This window comes from Podarcis melisellensis (genome assembly GCF_964234715.1).
Source record: "Podarcis melisellensis genome assembly, chromosome: 4".
Lineage (NCBI taxonomy): Eukaryota > Metazoa > Chordata > Lepidosauria > Squamata > Lacertidae > Podarcis > Podarcis melisellensis.
Window position 1 is genome coordinate 43,646,204 of NC_138531.1, and position 22,700 is coordinate 43,668,903.

Genomic DNA, 22,700 nt, shown 5'->3' on the forward strand with positions numbered 1-22,700 from the left:
CTGCTGGGTCCTAGCCCCTCAAGCGGACTTTGGAAAAGATCCAGACTCGCAGATTCATTTACTGGAATACCCTTGTACCGGGAAGGGCAGATGATGGCCACACTTCCCCTCCCCCACATCACAATAATCACCAAACCTTACAAAAGTTGTGATGATTGCTAAGAGGTAGGCAAAAACCAAATGGCCTGTGCCAATTTGCCGAATGGAAAAAAAATACTCCCCAGCCCCTGTTCCAAAACAGGCAACAAACCAAAGTCCAGAGCAAGGCCAAAGCAGACACCTAAAATACAGAGCAGGTGGGTGGGTGTTTGGCGCTGCGAAGCCAGGTGAATTCCCAGAAACGCATCGCCTCCTTTTATATGCCCCCACAATCACACCACCGATCTCTGATTGGCCAATAGGCCATGGTGTGATCATGGGACCATCACATGGACCGGGCTCAATCTCCCACCCTCTGAAGGATAGTGGGGGGGGAGCCTTGGGCCCGCGCACAACATGGACCCTCAATTAGGAGGATCCGATTTGCTAGCAGAATAGTCTAGGTTTCATATAGCACTGTTAAATCCAGCATTCAACATTTTCCAGCAACTAAGTGTTTATCAAAGAGCAGAGTAAGCAGTGGTGATCTAAACTTGCCGTGTGCACAACATTTCACTGTTTTAATGCAGAAGTGAAATTGACATAATTGTCTAGTATATTGAATGTAAAACTGAGAAAAGAAGTGCTGAGGAAGCACCATAATCTTCTGACTCAATGGGCTGTCTGAAATTGTATGATGATGAGCTATTTGAAATTATAAAAATGCTGAACGTTTTCTTTCAATGCAGCAGTTTAGAATGGAAGGTGACACCCCGCTGTAGACAAATCATTTGTTCCACATAATAGAAACAGGTCTTGCTGTCACATATGTGTGTGGCAAGGAGAACATGCAATACCTCAACTGGAGCACAGTTAAATACATACTGAACTGTTCTCATTTTGCAGTTGTGAAGATGTAATTTGAAACAACTAATTCACACTGAAGGTTTTTACCACTTTTGCCATTTTATTGTGAGTCCCAAAATCTCTCCTTCTACTCTACATATGCAAGATGAGCCTTGCTTTGGTACTGGCCTGTGCTAAGCCAATAATCATATGCACTTACTCAGAAGCAAGACCCATTTTATTCTATTTGACTGACCTTTGAATAAAAAGGCATGGAATACATGAAGTCAACAACACTTAGAAGGTCATGGGTTCCCCAACCTTGCTTTAAATCATGAGTGGGTAACCTTTGGTCCCCCAATTCATCTCAATAGACCTCCTAATTTGGCCAGGAATTCTAACTTGTCCAGATCATGCCCATCTGTCACTCACCTGGTCTCATGTGATAAGAGTAAGAGAGATAAAATCTGGAATCTTAAAGTGCAGTGCTGGTTACTTCACAGTGTGTGTGGCTTGTGCATGACACTGTTTAAATTTTGCACCAAATGTGGGTGAGGTCCAGTGTCTGCTGAAAGCAAATTGGCTAGCAGTTGCACACATCACCGAATACAAGTTGGCAAAGGAACAATTGATGTTTAATCTTTGTTGCTTTTACTATCTTCAGATAGAAAAGCATGGTAAAAATGTTTACAAATAAAAGTAAATGAATTAATTATTGTGATATTATCAATGGACATTTATAGATGTGTAATTTTAAAACTAGTGGTAGTTTAAAGGAAATTTCTTGTAGTTTGCTTATTCTTATTGGATGTTTTTATTTTGCTATAGTTTTTTCATAGATAGATAGATAGTTCATTACAGGCTACATTTAAGATCTGAGATTCTGATGTATTCTTTGGGGAAGCATCTGATAAAATCAACAAACTAAAAACAAAAACCTCATAAAATTTGAAAAAGAGAGAGATAAAATGAACCAAATTTTAAAAACAAGGTTACTAATAGATTTTCATTTCTTTATAGGCTGCTTGGGGAAGAACATTTTTAGCAGGCATCAAAAGCTGTACAAAAAAGGTGCTTGCCTGATGTCAATAGACACGAAGATTTGCATCTGGGTCCTTAGGATTTAAAAATATGGAAATTGAAATTTTCAAGCAGACAGATTTAATGCAGATCAAACTTACTGGAAAAGGCATTTTTGCTATCTTTTCCACAGATGGTAGTCTTCTATGGGACTACCAAAGAGCTGTCATATCCAAACTGTCTCTTGCCGACACAGCACTGTCACTTTTCAGACTACTGAATGTACTGGCCCTTTTATGATTGCATTATGCTGTAGTAAATTCACCAAAGCAAATTCGAGTATGAAATCCGCAAGCTATCAGCAGTCAGAAAAAATATATATACTGTATATAGCTGCCATTAGCCCATGCTTCCCAAGGGCAGAAAATTGAACTTTCAGGATTTTCCTCATCTCTGCTTCTCTAAACCATGTTGCATTATAATAAAGTCCAATGGAATTTGTACTCTGTTATTGTAGTCTGTGTCTCCTTTGTAACCTTAATTCAATATGTAAACATAAACTCAATTCATACAAATATTTGATTGCCCAAATGAAATAAGTTGCTAGTTGCTTTGTTTGTATGTCTGTCTGTTTATTGTGTGTTTAGAATTTAATGATTTCTATATAGGAACTTTAATAATAATAATAATAATAATAATAATAATAATAATAATAATACAGTGGTACCTTGGTTTACAAACTTAATCTGTTCCAGATGTCCATTTTTAAACCAAAATTGTTCTTAAACCAAGGCGCGCTTTCCCTAATGAGGCCTACCACTGCTGGTGTCCTTTCAACATTTAGGTTCCATTCTTAGACTGAGGTAAAGTTCTCAAACCGGGACACTATTTCCAGTTTTGTGGAGTTTGTAAACCAAATAGTTCTTAAACCGCGGTACCACTGTAATAATAATAATAATAAATTTTATATACTACCCTTCATCTGAAGATCACAGGGCAGTTTACAGTATAAAGTTGTTGGATGTCCAACTCCCATCAGCCCCAGCCAGAATGGCCAGTGGCCTAGAATAATGGGAGTTGTAGTCCAGAAACAGAAAGTAGCCTGAAGCTCATCTGCTATGAAATGATTTGACATAATTTGGGTTTAGTCTTAGGTTTACAAATGGCCAGAAGTCTCTAAGTAATCTATATTGTGTGTTTGTAATGCTCTCAAACAAGGGCATTTGTGGCATATCTGTTTCCATGGTTTCTGGCTCCTATTGGCTATACCAATTGGGGACTGTGTGAGACTGGAAAGCTCAGTGGGAAGAGCTCCCAGGAGCAAATAAAGTTAAAGCAAAACCCATTTATCCCTTCTGTGCAGCTTTTAAGAATACAGAGGTTCTCTCAGGGCCCAGCTCTAGAAATCTCAAGGAGCCAGAGAGTTGGGGTCAAACTGAATTCCATAAATGAAGCTATGTAATCAACCATGGCAGAAGACGAATGGAGAGGGAAGGCAAAAGTAGACTGGATTGTTCTATTCGGGCCCTTCAACACTGCAAGATGAATTAAAATGGAAGCCATTGGGCAGATAGCCAAGAGACAGCAAAATTAGAGAACTGGATCTGCTTCACTGCCTATAAAAGTAACCTGACATACTGAAATTGATTACTTGAGATGCTTTTTTCCCCTCTACCATTTCCATATTGCTTTGTATTCAGGTACTGTGAATCAAATTCACAGCACAGCCTCAACATTCCCCATTTCGTCTCCTCCCTTAGCCCAGGAGGAATCCTGCTGTAGGTGTGCGTTAGGGATCCTGCCAAGGAATTATATAGAGACTTGTTATGTAAGCCAGTTACTAATACATGTGTGGATGCTCAATTCAGCCACCCAGGTTTAATAGAAAAGCATATGTCAGGAAATGCTTCATTTTCTCTTGAAAATTTCAGATTGCTGAGCAGGGCCAATAAAAAAAAAGTGGCTCGCGGGAATGAAAGACAAACCAATATCTTAAGTGAAAAGGGTGAGTGCAAGAGATAAAGAACAGAAAAGAAGAGGGGCATTGGTGATGAGGATTTAAGAACAGGGTGGAGAAGGGGATGCAAAGGGGAAGCTGTTTAAAGCATGCACAGGGGAAAAAAACCCATGTGAGGGGAAGTGTGTGTATGCTGGTGTCAGGAAAGTGTGTGATGAAACAGGAATGCTGACCCTGAAGGGCGGTTGCCTGAGAGTACACCCAGCTAAAGGAGATGAGATAGGAGAAGGACACTGTACTCTTGAACTGCTGGGACATAAGGAAACACGGTGTAGTGCTACCTCAGAGTTGAAAAAAGTGAGTGACTGAGGGAGGAGAGCAATATAAAAGCCCAAGATGCAGTGTTGGTGGTTAGGAAGCAGAGAGACAAAGACAAGACAGAACCCCCATCCAAAAGGTTCCTGCACCTTTAAGAGTTTTATGAAAGAGCCTTGCCTCCCTGGCCTGACAGCCCTATGACGGGAAAATCTACACATGGTTGAATTTTATATTCTCTTCAGTAACTAGAGGTGCAGAGGCTCTTGACCTAGAAAGCCTAAGAGAACAGGGAGAATGATTTTTTTACAAGCTGAGACATGGGAATAGCAGAAATTAGTGATGCTTCTCTCATGGAAACATGCAGAAAGAAAATGGGCCCCAGTCGTGGAACTGGCTTCATTTCTTTCCCACAGGCCACTGTGAGAGCAGTATTATTCCCCCCTCAGGAAAGACCATACTAAGCCTCAGCGCTGACTTTCAGAACTAAGTATGAACTGCAGTTTGGTTGCTGTGTTACTATGTTTCAGTCTAAGTTCAGTCTGACTAAATTTCAAAAGGATTTAAAAAAATATATATTTCTAAACTAGAATGATGTGACTTAGTTCCCATGTCCATCAAAATTGACTAACCCATTGGTTTCCAAGCCTCTTCCACCCTCCACCACAGACTACAGTGGTACCTCAGGTTACATACGCTTCAGGTTACATACGCTTCAGGTTACAGACTCCGCTAACCCAGAAATATTACCTCAGGTTAAGAACCTTGCTTCAGGATGAGAACAGAAATCGTGCTCTGGCGGCACGGCAGCAGCGGGAGGCCCCATTAGCTAAAGTGGTGTTTCAGGTTAAGAACAGTTTCAGGTTAAGAACAGACCTCCAGAACGAATTAAGTACTTAACCTGAGGTACCACCGTATTTAAAAATTGCTGCGAGCCATGGCAGACCACTTAATGAATTACCTGCCTGTTGTAAAAATTGCAATTCTATATACCGGTAATTCAAACTGTAATAAAATAAAATGAATATATATATATATATATATATATATATATATATATATATATGCAGGTTTTGGTGTCCTCGGGTGTCTTCCCGTGTAATATATATATATAATGCAATGGATGTGCCATCTCCCGTCTTCAACCACAAATCCACAGACACACCATACACCAACAGAATGAAGCTTGGAGACCACTGGGGGTCCACTGCATGTCAGAATTAAGTTATTGCATTAGACGGTTTATCATTAGCTTCAGTGTGCCTTACATTTTCCTTTTCAAAGGAACTGTCCTCTTGAAAGGTATCCAACATGAGGCAGAAGTCTGGTCTGGCTGTTCATTACCTTGTGTGTAAACAGTCACAAGATAGTAGGGCAGGGGTACACAGTCAAGCCCTCCTCCCTTTGGTATGTCATCCTTATCTTTTGTAGAGTTTGAGGGTGAAGGTTTGAAGTAGGAGTCTCCTCTGCTCCTGCTTCCCATCTCACCCTATTATGATCTGTAAAGTGCTCATGATATTGTACTACTTTTTCATATTCAAAGTGTTCACAGGGTGGCCACGTGTACCACTTTACACTTCCATTTGAAGGAATCCTCCTTTTGAAGGGTATACCTTCCGAGTTCCCCAGAAAAAAGAAACATCTTGTTTTTTCTACAAGATCTTGACAGCCATTTTGGGTGCCCCGCTCTCAAATGCTCTCACCCCCCCCAAAAAAAAACATGCATTTGGGGGGCAAGAGCCAGGCATGGGTCATGTGATTCATCTGGAAGCACATCCCAGAATATGTGTGCCCTGGTTTTGCACTGGGAAAAGTTGGAAGGTATAAAAGGGCTGTTTCTGTCCAAGTTTAAAGACAAAGAAGGGAAAGCAGAGGCCTTGAAAATGCCTGCCAGCTGTTCCTGGACTAGGAGACACAGAACACCTATTCACAGTCTCCCTTACTATGTAAATGTATGAATTTATATTTAAAGAATAGAAATCAGCTCTAAATTTGCATCTATGTATAAACATCAACACTTGCAGAGTTTATACAAATTGGTGCCCTCCTCCTAGTTTCGTGAAGTTCTTTTTTTCTTCTCACATGCGTAAGTGGCCCTCATAAATGTTAGTGGCTACAGAGATGATGAATAGGAATTTTATCTGCCAAAGGCCTTTCTTGTGTGCTCTTTGTTGCCTTTTCTGACCCCAGGCTTTGTCTTCAGTTTTTATTATGGCAAGGCTTTATAGTTTCATATTTCCTTTTTCAATAGGAGATGTTCTCTTCAGCAGGCCGACTGTAATGAGCATGCTTGGCTCTGTTTTGCAATCACACTATATCCGTTGATCTTAAAGTGCTATGTAAAAGTCACTCATTCTTTTGGACGGTATTTGTTAGGCTCATGCTGAGCAAGGAGCTGACTCTCTCTAGTATCATGAAGACTGAAGATATCAGCATCAGGATTTCCTGCAGCATCACTTAGTGCACTGACTGAAAAATGGAATTTTGGTTACAGAAGCGTACAATTCAGGCCTGCAGTATCACACAGCAATATAGTGTGACATAGCTTAAGTTGCATCTGTTCTGCTTCACCTCTGCATAAGTAGCTTTTATTTATACTCTTAAAATTGTATACAAATTCTGAATAATAATAATAATAATAATAATAATAATAATAATAATAATATATTATTTATACTCTGCCCATCTTTCTGGGCTTCCCCAGCCACTCAGGGCAGCTTCCAACAAAATATTAAAATACAGCAATGCATCAAACATTAAAAGCTTCCCTAAACAGGGCTGCCTTCAGAAGTCTTCTAAAAGTCTGGTAATTGTTGTTCTCTTTGACATCTGGTGGGAGGGCGTTCCACAGGGCAGGTGCCACTACTGAGAAGGTCCTCTGCCTGGTTCCCTGTAATACCAATGTCTGGGGCTGAGTATTGACATGGAACAGATTTTTTTCTTTCTTTAATCACCTTTCATTTCCCCCCTAGCATCTAGGTCTGTAACACTGACATTTTTGGTTTAGAAGGGGGAAGTAGAATTTTATTACCCCAAGGATTCTGTTTCCTTTTGCCCCCTACAGGGGGGGTCTAGTGGGATTGCCTCTAATCTTGTATCAATCAATCAATCAATCAATCAATCAATCAAATAAATACCTTTATTGGCATCACAGTATAAAACACTTCAAGTAACTGGAATAATTAAAAAGAGAAGGGTGAAGCTATCAGGGTTATAAGGTCACACTATGGTCATGTGCATTTGGATATTCTGCTATGCCCTGTCTATTTCCTGAAATAATAGTTCATTGAGAACCCTTCCGGGTAAAATTGCGGCTAAAAAGGAAGCTACTAAAGCTGTAATACCTTTCTCCCGATCTGCCAGGAGAAACCTTATTTGGCTTCTTCTCGGAATTGTGGGCCGGATGTCCAACACTTTGCTCAGCATCAGTTGGCGAGGTCTGCTGTGTAAAGGACAATCTAAGAGAATGTCGTCCATTGAATCAGGTGCTTCTTGATGGCAGGCACCCTAAAGGGCTTGAAATGGAAAGTGTGAGCATCTTCCTTGGGTCACTGAGAAGGGGGAAGCATTTAGTCTTGCAATCATAAAGACTCTTTGATGGGAAGGGAGGAGTAGATCTTTTAGATATTTGGCACAGGTTCCGTAGGATGTTGTGATACCTAACAAGATCTCGGAGTATGAGGTAACAAGCGCTGTCTTTCGTGGTCATAGAGCCGCTGCTTGATTAATTGGAATGTGTTACTTTTACACACTTCGAGGTTCTCGAGGGCAATGCCCAAACTACTAATCTTGTAGACATGAAAGATATAAGTATTATGTTTCTAAACTGGTAGAAAAAGTGACTGTCAAGCCACATTTTCCAGCTTTCTCATCTTCTTTAAGGTTATAATAATGCTTTTTGGAAGTTTGATGTTCTTAGTTCTTAAAAAAATAAAATAAATGAAAGCTGCATTAGAAAAACTGACAGTTCTCCCCCGTCCCTCTGTTTGTTATCTTTTTCTTTCAAAATAGGCATAATAGTGTATGTGGACTTTTCATCTTTCTCTGTAGCATGACTCTCCAATTCTTTCTCACTGTGTTTGTTACACTTCAATCTGAATAATGTAAGATTTGTTGCATGAATTCATTTAAAGCCCTATGCAGGTGTAGAAACTGGCATCATGCCCACTGGCCCATACCCCACTTCTAAGTGTTCAAGGTATCGCTTGTACAGGGACCTATACAATTTCTGATTGCAAGTAGGGAGCCTATAGACATAGGCTTGGGACCTTGAATACCTAGTTATCAAGTGAAGCCCACAGGTGTGATCCCACTCCCCCTTATTTGTTTGCAGGTGTTAATTTCTGCAGTTCATGAATGCTCCATACGCTGTCTAAGTATGTTCCAGTCTCAGTGCAAGAGAGCAGCCTTGGCTTCAGGAGGGCAATATTAGCCTTCAGGCTCTCAATAGCTCTATAATTCTAATAGCTAATTGCATAGGAGCACATTTTTCTTCCAATATAGGAAACTATCTAAAAAATAAACCAATATTTTGCCTCTAGGAGGCTACAGATGGATGATGTATTGAAAGCTTAAGGAGTCAGATTTGCAGACTGATTTTGGAATAGAGTTTAATTTCCACATTGCAGAAGATTGCTCAATAAAATATTCATGCTAAGTATAAAGTTGTAAGCCGTAATCCAGCACAGAGCTAAAGGCACTAAAGCCCATTGATTTCAATGTGCTAAAGCACATGTGACTGTATATTGAAATGTGACTGCAATTTTTCTTCCTTTTAACAAGAGCAGTTATCACTGAAATGGGAATTTTGTATTTCCAATTTCTGCATAATAATAAATTTCATTCTGATTTCTGGAACTTTCCTTAATAGTAGGTAGAAAATTACTGCATGAGATGAACTGATAGTCTATTGAAGTCTCCTTTGTTTAATGTCAAAAATTATATTTCAGCGAAAGCCAAGCAAACATAACAAAATGTATCTTTTCCTTCTGCTTCAGGGAACAGCCTTGGAGAGCTGGAAGATGAAAGCTCCTATTCCTCACTTAATTCTCTTGTATGCTACTCTTGTTCAGAGTTTGAAGGTTGTGACCAAAAGGGGCTCAGGTAAGAAGACATTCTATTTTCCATTACTTAGGGCAATGCATTTGTAAAGACATTTGTAAAGTGCTGTTTGGATTTGGAAATGTATGAATTGGTCATATAATGTTCTGTGCCATATATAGGCCATATGACAGCATCTAGAAACATATGCTATATCTATACACAGACTATATCGAGCTATGTAGTTTATATAGGCACTTGCAACCATCCTTCCCCTTTCTATGGTTATGTATAGCTTCTACATTAATGTTTTTGACTCAGTTTCTAAAACAACTTCATAGTTAGCACTCTGCTACTTTGGCAAATTAAAGAAATTGATTTGGAGTTGGGATTGGTCTGAAAGGAATAGGTTTGTGGTCAATCAGTGCTGCACTGAATTGTTGCATTTGAACTATTTCAAGGTGGCTTCTAGGTGTCAGAAAGCCCTTAAAAATTGTATCCAGTCTTTCATGTTGGTTTTTCCATCTTCCTCTTTTTCCAGGCTTGATCTGAAGTTGCTTTGGTGCCATTTTTAGGGCTGCATCTTAAGTTCATTATACCAACTGTGCTACCACCCTCCTTCCAGCATCATCCATTGAGCTAAATCCACCACTCATTTCTGAACATCAGGCACAAGTGTCTGAATAGCAGAGCCCTTACACATAAGCAGCTGCTCATGTGCAGAGGGATCCTCTTCAGGCATTCATGCTGAAAAGATGGAAGATGTGAAGGAGCAGGCTTAGTGCCACTGATGTCCTTCATATTTATAACAGATGAAGGGGAGCTACTTGTAAATGTGATTTCTTGGTGTCAGATTCGACTACCTGAAGACATTGCTGAAGGCATAGCCTTTAAATGGTTTGTAGTCAAAAGGGTTTGTTACTGAGGTCATTCCCTCTGTTGCTGTACTGCAGTAGAAGTTCCATGGCTACCAGCATTGCTTAGCAGGACTTTCATTCCTATCTGGTGCTGATTGTGTGTTGTTGTACATGGCTAGTTATGGCGCAAAAGCTAGTTTCTATGCATTTCTGTTTTACCTAGTAAGCTACACACAACTACATGCTCAGAAGCATTAGAAAAGTTATGTTGGCCATGGGAATGCCTTGCCCTTCTCTGTACACCCATCCTTTATTAATGTGTTTGCTACTTTCCCAAAGGGTTGTGGAACAAAATGATCTCAAGAGGAGAGTTCTTTTCACAGGTAAAAGGGATTCCTACAAAGTTGTTGCCATTTATAATCAATCTGCTGTCTGTTAAAAAAAACAAAAACAAACCTGAAGTTAGAATGCTTAAAAGGATATTATGTGGTTATCTCTATGTGGTCAATTCAATATGATAGACTATATTTTTGGATCTGTGTGCTTGAATCTTCCTTGAGCTCCCCTAGGACAGCTTTGTGGTCCATTGGACACTAAGTATTGATCATTTTATTTAAGGATACCATATATGTGACAACAATTTTTTTTGTAAGCTATATTGAATGTTGTGTCTTAACCACATCCTTTTAATGATGGCTTGGCATGAATTCAAACTTATTTCTGAAGGTATAACAGTTTTCAGCATTGTCTTTGATTGAACTTACAGGTGTAGAACTTTATACAATAAAAGGATATATTTTCCTTGTTTCATATGAGAAAAAGTTTATGGTGTTGAATGCCATTTCATACCATGCCTCAGTATCTTTGAAACACTGGAGTGCATCTAATAAAAATCTCCAGAAGCTATGCCCCTGAATCAAATCAAATAAACTTTGGATAAAATAGTGTATCTTTTAAACAAAGATCTCTCTAAACAGCTGGTTAAGATGGTGGTACTGGTTTGCTACAAACATGACTGATATTTTAATTCAGTTATTCACATTCTCCATGGTTTCTTAATTTTTTTATTTGCTTTTTGCTACCCAATTTATGGGTGATGGTTCAACAGACCTGCCTTGTCAGGCACACCCCTGTTTCTCCCAGTAGTTCACCAGTGTTGATGCTCAGTTCTTTGCCTAAACAACAGTCCATCTGCATCTGCAATTAAATGCCTGCCTTATGCCTCCCAGACTACGTTCCCAACCTGTCTGGAAAGATGATTATTACTATGTTATAAATTATATTTTATCTGCATTAATGAGTGTGATTTTGAAACTCACTTCCCACAAACTCTTGAAGAGGAAAAGAAGTTATAACAAACCATTTCTTATATACATGTTAATTGCTATAATCCTTAGAATTCTGCTTTTATTTTGTTAATAAAATACCGGTTTGATATTAAAATAGTTTCCAACTTGTTCCTGAAATCTGTATCTGTGGTGAACTCATAAGACAAAACAAAAGTTGTTTACTCAGTTCTTGATTCCTGTACCTAGTGATTAATGCTGATTTCTTCAGAAGATCAGACAACAAGTTGTGAAAAATGTAGGGCGATGAGATGTTTCGATGTGTGTTTTTCACCTCTTTAATAAAAAGTGATGGTCTTTTAAGCAATTCAAAGAACACACTTTGTTTATGCAAAGACACAAGCTTTGTTTTTTTGCTTCTCTGTTGGCATAAGGAACTCTTTCTAAAAACAAAATACCATAAACAAAGAGATAGACAAATTTCTGTACGCAGCTTGATGGCATTTTTACAAAACAGATTATTGAGCCTGCTTTCTCCCCTATTCTGTGAAATCGTTAAGCAAAATAGATAAGGGTATGTGTGCAACATATACATGGCTTCATCGTAACTTCTTCTTTTTTAAAATATATTTTTAACATTTTACATAGTTCAGTCAAAAACCCAGTAATAGATTTGAGGCTTTTAAAAATTAAAATTGAATATGTTTCCTGAGAAAACAAGTTGGATTCCCTTTGAGGTGCACACACAACTCCTGCTCTCAAGGCTACCCCATTCATTTTAATGGAAACAACTATTCAACACACTGAAAGAAATACTGTGCCTTTGAGCTTTTACCTCCTTTCAGATAAGTATTGCAGCCTCCATGTTCTGCTGTTATGTATGTGTCTCAGACACTCCAAGTTTAATAAAATCCACCAGATTAAGGTAACAAAGGTCGTGTAACTTTTCATATTGGGTTCTTCCCCATTGCTTAATTGAAGAAACAGCTTAAAATAGAAAGCCCAGTTGTGACTTTGTTCATGAGAAATTCAACATTCTCTTTCAAAGGCAAAGTTTTACAGCTGTGCTGAGTAAATTTGTCTTTATGAAGAATGGTTCTTAGCACTGAAATTGAAAGCATGAAACTTGTGTTGGGAGTATCTATTTCATTTTTTTTAAGGCAAACCTTTAAAGTCATATGAAGATGTATCTTTTGAAAAATATTTCTTGATACCAGAATTGAGCAGATTTCCTCACCCCCAGGACATTTCAGTTCTTTCTCAGAAGTTTTTCCCCCCCCCAAAAAAAACTGCAAAAGAAGGATCCAATGTAATAGTAACATCATGAATATCTTCAAGGAAGAGCTCTAACCTCAGCACAGAAACTTCTGCATGGTTATTTTAATTGCTAAAGTTTGTGAGGACTCTGTTCTAATCCACAGCCTTCTGAGTCAATGCATATCAAAGTTATAGGTTGGGAAGAAACACTGTTTGGGATTGAACTCCCTATATTACAGTATTCTGGAAAGAAACAACCTGTATTTGCATCTCTTACATCAGTGATGGCCAAACTTGGCCCTCCAGCTGTTTTGGGACTACAACTCCCATCATCCCTAGCTAACAGGACCAGTAATCAGGGATGATTGGAATTGTAGTCCCGAAACAGCTGGAGGGCCAAGTTTGGCCATCACTGTCTTACATACAAACCCTGTGCATATTTACTCAGAATCATGCCCAGTAGAACTTACTCTTAAGCATAAACAGTGGGATTCTTTACATGTCTATTGAAATGTAAAACCTCTGATACTAAGTGCAGCATGCTGCCTACTAAGTGTGTATAGGATTGTAAACATCACCTTCTGTTAGGTATGAAGCAGTGTCTGCTAAACCCCCGCCTAAAAGTACTTTTTCAAAATAAAATGTAACTTCCTCCTGTTATCTATATAACACAGGTGCATCCCAAACTACTCAAAATGTTTCACATTTTTTGAAAGAAACAGCACTGGTCAGCAAAAAGATATTAGCACTGGGGAGTCTTGAAGCACAGGGAGCCATCATTCCAGAGGACAGATATTTCAGGTTGAAGATGCTTAGAGACAGGTAGTCAGGTAAAGACTGAATCCTTTTAAGCAAGCATTCTTTGAGGACCTCAATGAATAGGAATATCAAGATAGATTGGTGCTCCTGGAATTTTCCATGTCTGTGATCTGCATCTCCTACATTTTTCTTTCGTTCTCAGTTCTTCTGCCTTTACTATTTGTGGGATTGATTGAATACTTTTTGGAGTTTCATTTCAGGTTGTGGTTGATTGGCTGCTTATAGGACTTGGAAGCTTTCTTATCATTGGGCAGCAATGAATTGTGGTTCATGAAACATTGTTGAGGGCATTAGTACATTGCCTTCCTTATCTGTGGTTATGCTTGTATTAGGATATAGGGCTAGAAATTCATAATAAAGCAAAAACAAAAAAACTCTAGTTGAACCAGTACATTTGTAGTCACCATTAGTGGTGCTTGTTTTTGTTTGTTTGTTGCTTCCAGGTTGGTCACTGGAGACAATGTAGGAGTATAAGCTTCTAGGTCAGAGCCAAGTATTTTCTTGACCAACACTCTACTCAAGCCCATTGTCTCCTGTTCTTTGGTTTCCAGCCGATGTTGTCAATGGGTCTGCTTTGAGCATCATGCTGTTCAATGCCTGTAGAACCAGATGTGTAATGGTCCTTGTAGATCAAGGATGATGTACCTGTGACCCTCAAGAGATTGTTGGAGTCCAAGTCCCATAATCACTGATCACTGGACGTGCTTGCTGGGGCTGATGGCAGTTGGCAGTACAACAACATCTGGTCGATACTGAGGCTGTGGGTGATCGTTCCTGAAGCTGTACCTGAAATATACCTCAGAACAGATACTAAAGCTTGGATTCTTTTGTGCAGTACTCATAAAGTACTTCTCTTGTTCTCAAAGCAAGGAATGAATGCTAGATTTCTAGTATCCATTATAGGTCTAGTCAATCCAGACATTTCACATTAGCCACTAAGTACTGAGACTGATATTGCACACTCCTCTTCTCTCTGTGAAGAAGCTCTGAAGCCCATTCTTGTGGGCATGGTTCCGGGTCCCAAATTCTGTCCATGAGTTCCCAGTTCAAGGCCTGGTGTCATGTCCATTGTTAGTGACCTTTTTGTGCTTTGCACCACTGTTATTAGGCACATATTGCTAAATTGCTCTCTCTGAGGGGACTGAAAGGAAAGGACCAATTGAGTATTTTTGTGGAACATCACATTGACACATGATTGGCTCTGACTGTGATTTGCCAGGCACGCTAGCTGTCCAAGAAATTTGTTGGGCAGGTAGAGTTAGGAGATATATAGTGCAATGTACTGCTTCAGTGCAGCATGGTTATTTTTTGTGCTCCCCATCACTCCTTCCCTCAGACATGACCTGGTGGGCTTTAGCTAGTTTCTGCTCTTTTCTTTTCTTTTCTTTTCTAGAAGAAAAGATAGGATAGAAATGTGTTGTTGTTTTTCCCCTGTCAGTCACAATGGAGGATATGATTATTTTCTAATTTGTGAATAGATGATATTGCATAGCTGTCTTCAGAGGTCATGCCTAATTCTGAATTTTATCTGCACATTATTTTTTTAGCTTTGACAAGGCATCCTAGTGATATTATAGTGATAGCATATTTGATAGTTTCCTTAATATACAGTGTATGTGACACAAAAAGTGTGAAATGAATTCATTTAAATGTGTTTCCCAGTGTGACATATGTAAATGTTTTGTTTTGTGTTTTGTACATTTTGGGTGATGCTGGAACTCCATATCAGATACATATTGTGATATGCCAAATATATATATACCAAATTTCCTAAATAACAACATAAAAAGACAGCATACTGATGTGTGTTCCTGTTTTGAAGCTGAAAAAGGTCTTTCGAGTTCAAAGTATGTACCCTGCCCCACAGACAACTTTGCCAGTTTGTTGGGTGGTTTTTAAAGAGAGCTTGGAAGTGAAAGAACCCATTTCTAAAACAGAAAAGAAACCTGTGGTGGTTCCATTAGCAACTAGCTATGCCTCTTATTTATGTTTAGCCAACTTTATTGAAGTGTGTTCTAAATAGCTTGGCTCCCATGGTTTCTCTGAAGGTATCTTATTGTGCAACTCAAATTAAAGTCTAAGCCAAAATAAAAACAAATGTGCTTCTTGGTAGGCACATGTTTTACATCCCTGGTAATTTGCAAGAATTTTGTTTAACTCCAGCATGGTTGCTATAATTTCCTCTGCATACATTCCAGAAAGAAGTGATGTTTATTAAATTTTATTATATTCCTCCTCCTGATTGAGCCACTAGGCACCTATTAAAGAGAATTGAGATTTGTTGCTAATGGAGAGTTGAAATACTAATCAAATGGGAAGTAGACCAGAAAAGGAAGATTCAAATGGTTTCTATCAATTCTTTGTATAAGGAATGCCTAATAAAATAATTGAGCACTGCAATGCCATCTGGTGGCTTTGCAAAGATATTAAATAAACAAAACTAAAAACAAGGGATGTCATACAGATGAGGAAATAAAACAATGTGGGGGAATTAATAAAACAAATCTTAGATATGGTTTAAGCTGATATTCATTCCTCAGAAGCTCTTTTAAGACGCAACTGGAGCTCCATGCTTTCAAATGAATTTAAAGTATACACTCTGCTTGTCTTGTGAATAATTCTTAGTCTTCTGTGTTTCTCAACACTTAATTGGCAATGGTGTTATGGACAGTCTGCTATGGACAATTCATAAATTGGCACTAGCCTAGTAGTCTTAACTCTAGCTAAATAAGGACTGCTTTACACTCCTCCCTCCTCCCATTGTATCTGATGACAATTTCTATATAGGAAACTGCACAGTCATTTGAATATATACTGTGTTTGAGGGCTGTCTAGTCCAGTCTAGTTTAAAGATAAGTAACCATAAAATTGGAGACCAGGAGCCTTGAAAATCCCCACCAAGTGTTAGCAGACCTAGTTTTAGCAGATTGGGCAGGGATACAGGTCACATGGCTTCTTCCTAGCTATGATGAAATGTATTTCTATTTAAATTATAGTAATCATTCCCAAATGTGTATTCCACATGGACATTTTATGCACATTGGTGCTCTTTTTGGTGACACAATTCCTTATTTTTGATAATGCATACCTGACTACTCTATGTGAGTTGCAAGTAGGAAGCAGAAACTTTGGGAAAGTTTTTCTTATTGCTATGCTATCACAGAGCATTGCTCCTCATGTCTACTGTTTTGTTAAACTCAAGGCAAATGTTTCCATAGCAATTGGGAACCACACTTGCACTGGTTCTTTGCATAATGGGTTTTCCTTCTCTCAAGCTTTGGAATATAACTATTTTATTTTATTTTATTTTATTTATTCAAGCTGCTACTTATTGGTGTGCTTCTTTCTTTTCTGTGTGGTGGAAGGATGATGTTGTCAAAGGTGTTCATATCATATTGCCAACATTTATCAAATGGGCAAGGAAAGACAAATTTGAATAAAACTCTCTGGGTTCTAGCCAACTAAGGCATATTCAGAAGAGGCCCACTGAAATTAGTAGACGAGTAAGCACATGGACACCAATCAGAAGGTCGGCGGTTCAAATCCCCACGACGGAGTGAGCTCCCATTTTTCGGTCCAAGCTCCTGCCAACCTAGCAGTTTGAAAGCACGTCAAAGTGCAAGTAGATAAATAGATACCGCTCTGGTGGGAAGGTAAACGGCGTCTCCGTGAGCTGCTCTGGTTTGCCAGAAGCAGCTTAGTCATGCTGGCCGCATGACCCAGAAACTGTACGCCGGCTCCCTTAGCCAATAAAGCGAGATTAGCGTGCAACCCCAGTCGTCCGTGACTGGACCTAACAGTCAGGGGTACCTTTACCTTTACTTTTAATCTGATTTAGGCAGATACAATCCCATTTTCACATGGTTTACTGCTATAAGGCTGTTTTGTCAACAAAAACAAAATATCCTGCCTGTTATATCCTTTCCTATTTCTTTTTCTGCCATGCTAATTCATGTAATATACTGTACCTTTCTTTAACTATTTTTGTAGCATTGTTGCTTCTCCCACATCCTTACCTTCTTTAGCCTTAGCTCTACTCTCATTTCCCTAACTTTATGCTGAACTTGTTTTCTTTTAAAAAAATAACCAGTTCCTCTTGTTCATTCTTCTTCACTATGTCCTCCACTGCCTTCTTTTAGGCAATTCATAGATAATAGTTCCATGACAGGTAACTGGAGACAAAGAGGCATATGAATTAAGAAGGGCACATCTACATACACACAGAGTCACTGTTTCAAGTGATTCCATTTTCTCACAGTCCAAGAGTAGTATGATCTGTATCTTACTGTCCTGGTTTCATATATACTTTGATAAGTTTTGCCAACAAGAAAAGAAGCAAACTGAAAGCAGCAGATATACCTCTGCCACGTAGAGTTTTCTGCCATGATTGCAACTTTTAAAAATCTTTCCCAGATTAAATATGAAACACTTGAGGGCTCTCCCGCTCTCAAATATAATGGAGGAAAAACAGCAGCATTGTGTTCACAAAGCCATGTAAGAAGCAGCTTAGCATATAAGGAAAAGGTCATGCTTTAAATTGCAATACTGGAATTGCTGACACTTCTGCTTAGGGTTCTTTTTGCTGCTATCGCCTTTATGTAAAATGCACATCTTCTGTAGTTGTTTTGCAAAAGTATTTTTATCTCCTTGTTGAAAAGCCCACTTTTACCTATAGCTACTAAGACAATTATTGGAAGAATGTGATAGTGTCTCAAGAATATTTTTTAAGACAAATGTCAGACCCTCTGGTCAGTTCTATAGTTTTTAATACAATGATATGAATGTTTGGTGTTTTTCTAGAGCTTCCAGGTATAGTGTTGTAGCAGACAACCGTCACAGCATTCACACAACTGGATTAGTCTAAATCAGTGGTTCTCAAACTTTTTTCTCTGGGCCACACTTTCATAATAAAAATTTGCTTGCGCCACATGACTTTTTTATTGATAAGAAATACAGTGGAAAACAAAAATAAACAACTCTAGCACTGCTTGATTCATAACACAGAATACAACTACTGTATAATATGATCATGCGGCATCCAGAAAGTATAAAACAATACAGCTACATCAGAATATGAATCACCTCCAAAATATCCATAGTCTGCAAATTAAAAATACTATACTATACTATACTATACTATACTATACTATACTATACTATACTATACTATACTATACTGTCATACCTCGGGTTACAGACGCTTCAGGTTGCACGTTTTCGGGTTACGGATGCGCCGAAACCTGGAAGTACCAGAACGGGTTACTTCTGGGTTTCAGCGCTCACGCTAAATCGCACTTTGCGCATGCATAGAAGCGCCAAATCACAACCCACGTGTGTGCAGACGTGTTGCTGCAGGTTGTGGACGCTGCGGGTTGCAAATGTGCCTCCCACACGGCTCACGTTCACAGACCAAGCATCCACTGTACTGTACTTTACTATACTGAAATGTTTACATGTTTCTTTGATTGTCCTTGAATCTTCCTACCTTGCCATGCGCTCCTGCCACACCAGTGTGGTACATCACACCCTTTGAGAACCACTGGTCTGAGCTAAGTGAAGATGGTCCTTTCCAGAAAGATATCACTAGCAGTAAGATGAAGGGTAATTCTCCATAATTTTTGACAAGGGAAGGGAAAACGGATTCTGATAAATATTCATATGTGAAGATGCTCAGTAGTTCTAGACATTGCTCATTCACTTCAAAAAGCAACATACTGTCTAGTGACATAGATTCAGCACATAAACAAGCTTGTGAATCTATACCAGATCTTTTAGATGACAACTCCCATCAGCCCAGCCAACATAGCCAGCATGGCCAGTGGTCAGCAATGGTTGCAGTTGTAGTCTAGCAACAACTAGCAGACATCAAGTTGGGGAGGGTTGATCCAGACTTTCCCCAATTGTATTGGCATCACAGGGATTGCACCAAGAATTACCTCACCAAAGACTCCTCAGGAAGAAGAGAGGTCCTCTTGTAGATTTGGAATTGGTTAAGTAGCAGGTAGTAGAGAGTAAGAATAAATGGACAGTTCCGTGATAGGTTGGAACTGAAATTAGTGCTATTTTTTTCTAGAAAAAGAGGTTCCGGAACTTACTATGAACATGTCCCTTGTTCTCTTAGAATGGCAATGGCACCCACCTGAGAGGTGCCAGAACTGACTTCTGGCAAGTTCCAGCAGAAAAATAACCCCAAATAAAACTGCTAATATCATAATGCCACTATACAAATCTATGGTGCATCTGCATTTGGAATCCTGCGTACTGCTGTGGTCGTCTTGCCTCTAAAGGGCTTGAACAGGTTCAGATAAGCTTGAACAAGTTCAGAAAAGGGCAACCAAAATGATCATGGAAATGGAGCAACTCTTCTATGAGGAAAAGTTGGAGCACTTGGGACTTGGTGGTTTTGAAAAAAGGCAAGTGATCATATGACAGAACTGTGCAAAATTATGCATGACATGGAGTAGCTGGAAAAAAATTTTTTTCTCCCTTTCCCATAACACTAGAACTTTGAAGAATCAGGATAGATCAAATAAAGCATTTCTTCACACAGCTCATACCGTAGTTATACTATGCAACTCATTTCCACAGGAAGCAGTGATGGCCACTCACTTGGGTGGCTTTAAAATACGATTAAGCAAATTCATAGAGGATAAAGCTATGGCTATTAGCCATGGCGCCTATGATTTTCAGCCTGGTTGGAGACAGTTTGTTTCTGAATACCAGTTGCTGAAAATTATAGGAAGGGAGAATATTCTTGTGCTTGCAGTTTTCCCATAGGTATCTGTTTGGCCACTGTGAGAACTAGATGCTGGACTAGATGGGCCACTGGCATGATCCATCAGGACTGATCTTATGTTCAAAGTTGATTTTACTGTATGCAGACCCCTTGGACCGGGCAACACAAATTCTCAAAAAAAATACAGACATACACAGGTCATAGAATGCATTGTAGACTGGGGAGGGCAGTTGTAGCCCCCAATGAGGGAAGCCATGGGTTTAGTATAGTAGAAAATAAATGAATTGTTAATGTATTGGCTCAAAGGAATGAGATACCCAGAAAACCCCAATTTCTTTATGGCCGGTTGAAATTTTAGATAGGAGATGTGATCTTCCTTAATATCTTATTCATCTTAATTAAGATTAGCTACTTCTGTTATGCAGCTTCCCTCAGATACAAGGACAGCTAGGGTTGTTTGTCTGTTCATTATGATTTAGAGTGTGATGTAATCTGCATATTGATTGCATTGTAACCTTGTAGACTGCAGTTTGTCCCATCTCAATCTCTCCTAGCAGACTTTCACAAGCAATGAATCACTGAGATGAGATAACAGTTTTAGTACTAATCCACAGGTGAGAATCCTTATATGAAGAAATATTTCTGAAAATTCCATAGTAATAAATGAATCAGCTTTATTGTTACTTTTCTATCTAATTATAGTTCAATCTAATAACCTTCATAGCATAAAATAATTACTGTGAGGGAAGAGTCACAAAATCACATTTGCTTTTGCTATTATTCCACAAAGCCTGGGACACAGTTTTACTTGAAGTCAGAACATGTGCTAAATCATTCAGAAAAGCACCATAAAAAGCAATTGTTCAGTCTGTGAAGAAGTGGAAAGAATTGTGGGAAGTGACACAGAACTGCTATGTGGTTTTAAAATCCTTGGTAAAGATTTAAATGGAATGTATTAAATGGCTTATAACGAAGATAGCCAAATTTTCAATCAAAATTGGGTTGGATATGTATTGTTAATCTGAACAATCCTGTATGATTGGCATCTTGTTACTTTAGATTGTGCATAGAATATTATTGCATCTATTGTCTTGGAGACACAGCATCTTACCAAAGTTGACTTATCAAAGTTGACTTTATCAAAGTTGTTGACATTGGTACTTGTGCTGTCAGTGACAATTCATTGCCTGTAATACAGTTCAACTTATCCTTTTTGAAATGATGTCCATCATATTCAGTTTTATATTTTGTATTTAGATGCTATAGGGTGAAAAGTAAAGTTGTTGTGTGTGTATACCAAAGAAAGTCAGAGTCGTCAGTCTTGTGGTGCGGTAATCTGAGCTGATAGATAAGATAGGACTTATTTCTGAGAAGACGTGGTTAGGGTTGTGCCATCAATGTCTTTGATCTTTGCACTGCTCTGTAATGCAACACCAGTTTATACAAAATGTTATTTTTGGTACAATAAGATGTGGTAAAAGTCATAACAAAACCCACTACTCTCATTTTCCAGAATTTCAGTACTGTAATAGGAATGATTCTGCTTCTCTTATTGTCCTATGCAACTGAAGTTTTGTGAGAGTGTTGGTTTCATATTACAAATGCCAACCCATCTTATGGAACTGTGCATAGGTTTCCTCAGTTTACTGTGCTTAGGCCGCATTACTTATCTGGAAGAGGACTGTGTCCACAATTAAGAAATGCTAGGGGAGAAAGACAAGCGGCAATTATTTCCATCCAAAGTGATAGAGAAGTCTGTCTTGTTTCACCTCTCCCTCTGCTGCAGCAAGATAAAATTACTAATAATAGATGACAGTTGTGGGATAAGAGAATCCAAATGGCACTTGTGCCCTGTCGATCTTATGGAGTGGGATATACTATCTCACCTCTTCTTTCTCTCTTTCTGTGCTGCGTTTCCCCCTCCATTTCCACTTCAGTGAAAAGGTACAGAGAGATGCAAAGCTATAAACTTCCACCATCAGCCACTTGAACTCATCTCCATCTTTTTCAACAGTGCATATTCATGTAATTGAAATCTGTTTTCCGTTACCATTCTGTTAGATATTTTAAGCAGAAATTGGTTGTGTTAAATGTCTATTTTTGCAAAGTTTTCTGTTCTGTGGTTTCAAACACCAGTGGAAATATCCTGATATCCTTGCTTTTTAGTAATTACTGGAATAAGTTAGAATAACTTCCAGAATGTAGATTGGAATGCATATCTTTAAAGCAGTTCTTCATAGCTACACCATTTCACATTACAAAATGATTCCTAACTAGCACAAGAATTTCTGTATCCAGCCACTGGTTTTTTCCTCCCTCCTACTCCTCCTGCCTACTACTACTACTACTACTACTACTACTACTACTAATATTATTCATAATAATAGCCTTTAAGGGTGTATATCCTGGACAGCGGTAGCAAAGAGGCTTCCCTGCTCTGGTGGCACACAACTTCAGTGGTGTTTTACAGCGGGCGACATTCAGAGAAC

General features: G+C 38.9%; 1 protein-coding gene across 5 annotated transcripts in view; it reads left to right on the plus strand.

The window, feature by feature from the left end:
• The window catches only part of IL1RAPL1 (interleukin 1 receptor accessory protein like 1), a 638,619-nt gene that overhangs the window by 85,172 nt on the left and 530,747 nt on the right, over positions 1 to 22,700 (plus strand). For 4 of the 5 annotated variants that reach the window (XM_081908987.1, XM_081908983.1, XM_081908985.1 and 1 more), the window contains exon 2: positions 9,214 to 9,319. In XM_081908987.1, coding sequence (XP_081765113.1) covers positions 9,238 to 9,319 — 82 coding nt within the window. In that variant the 5' untranslated portion in view covers positions 9,214 to 9,237. Of the gene's footprint in view, positions 1 to 3,875; positions 3,950 to 9,213; positions 9,320 to 22,700 lie in introns of all 5 variants that reach the window. The other variant, XM_081908986.1, reaches the window with a different exon arrangement.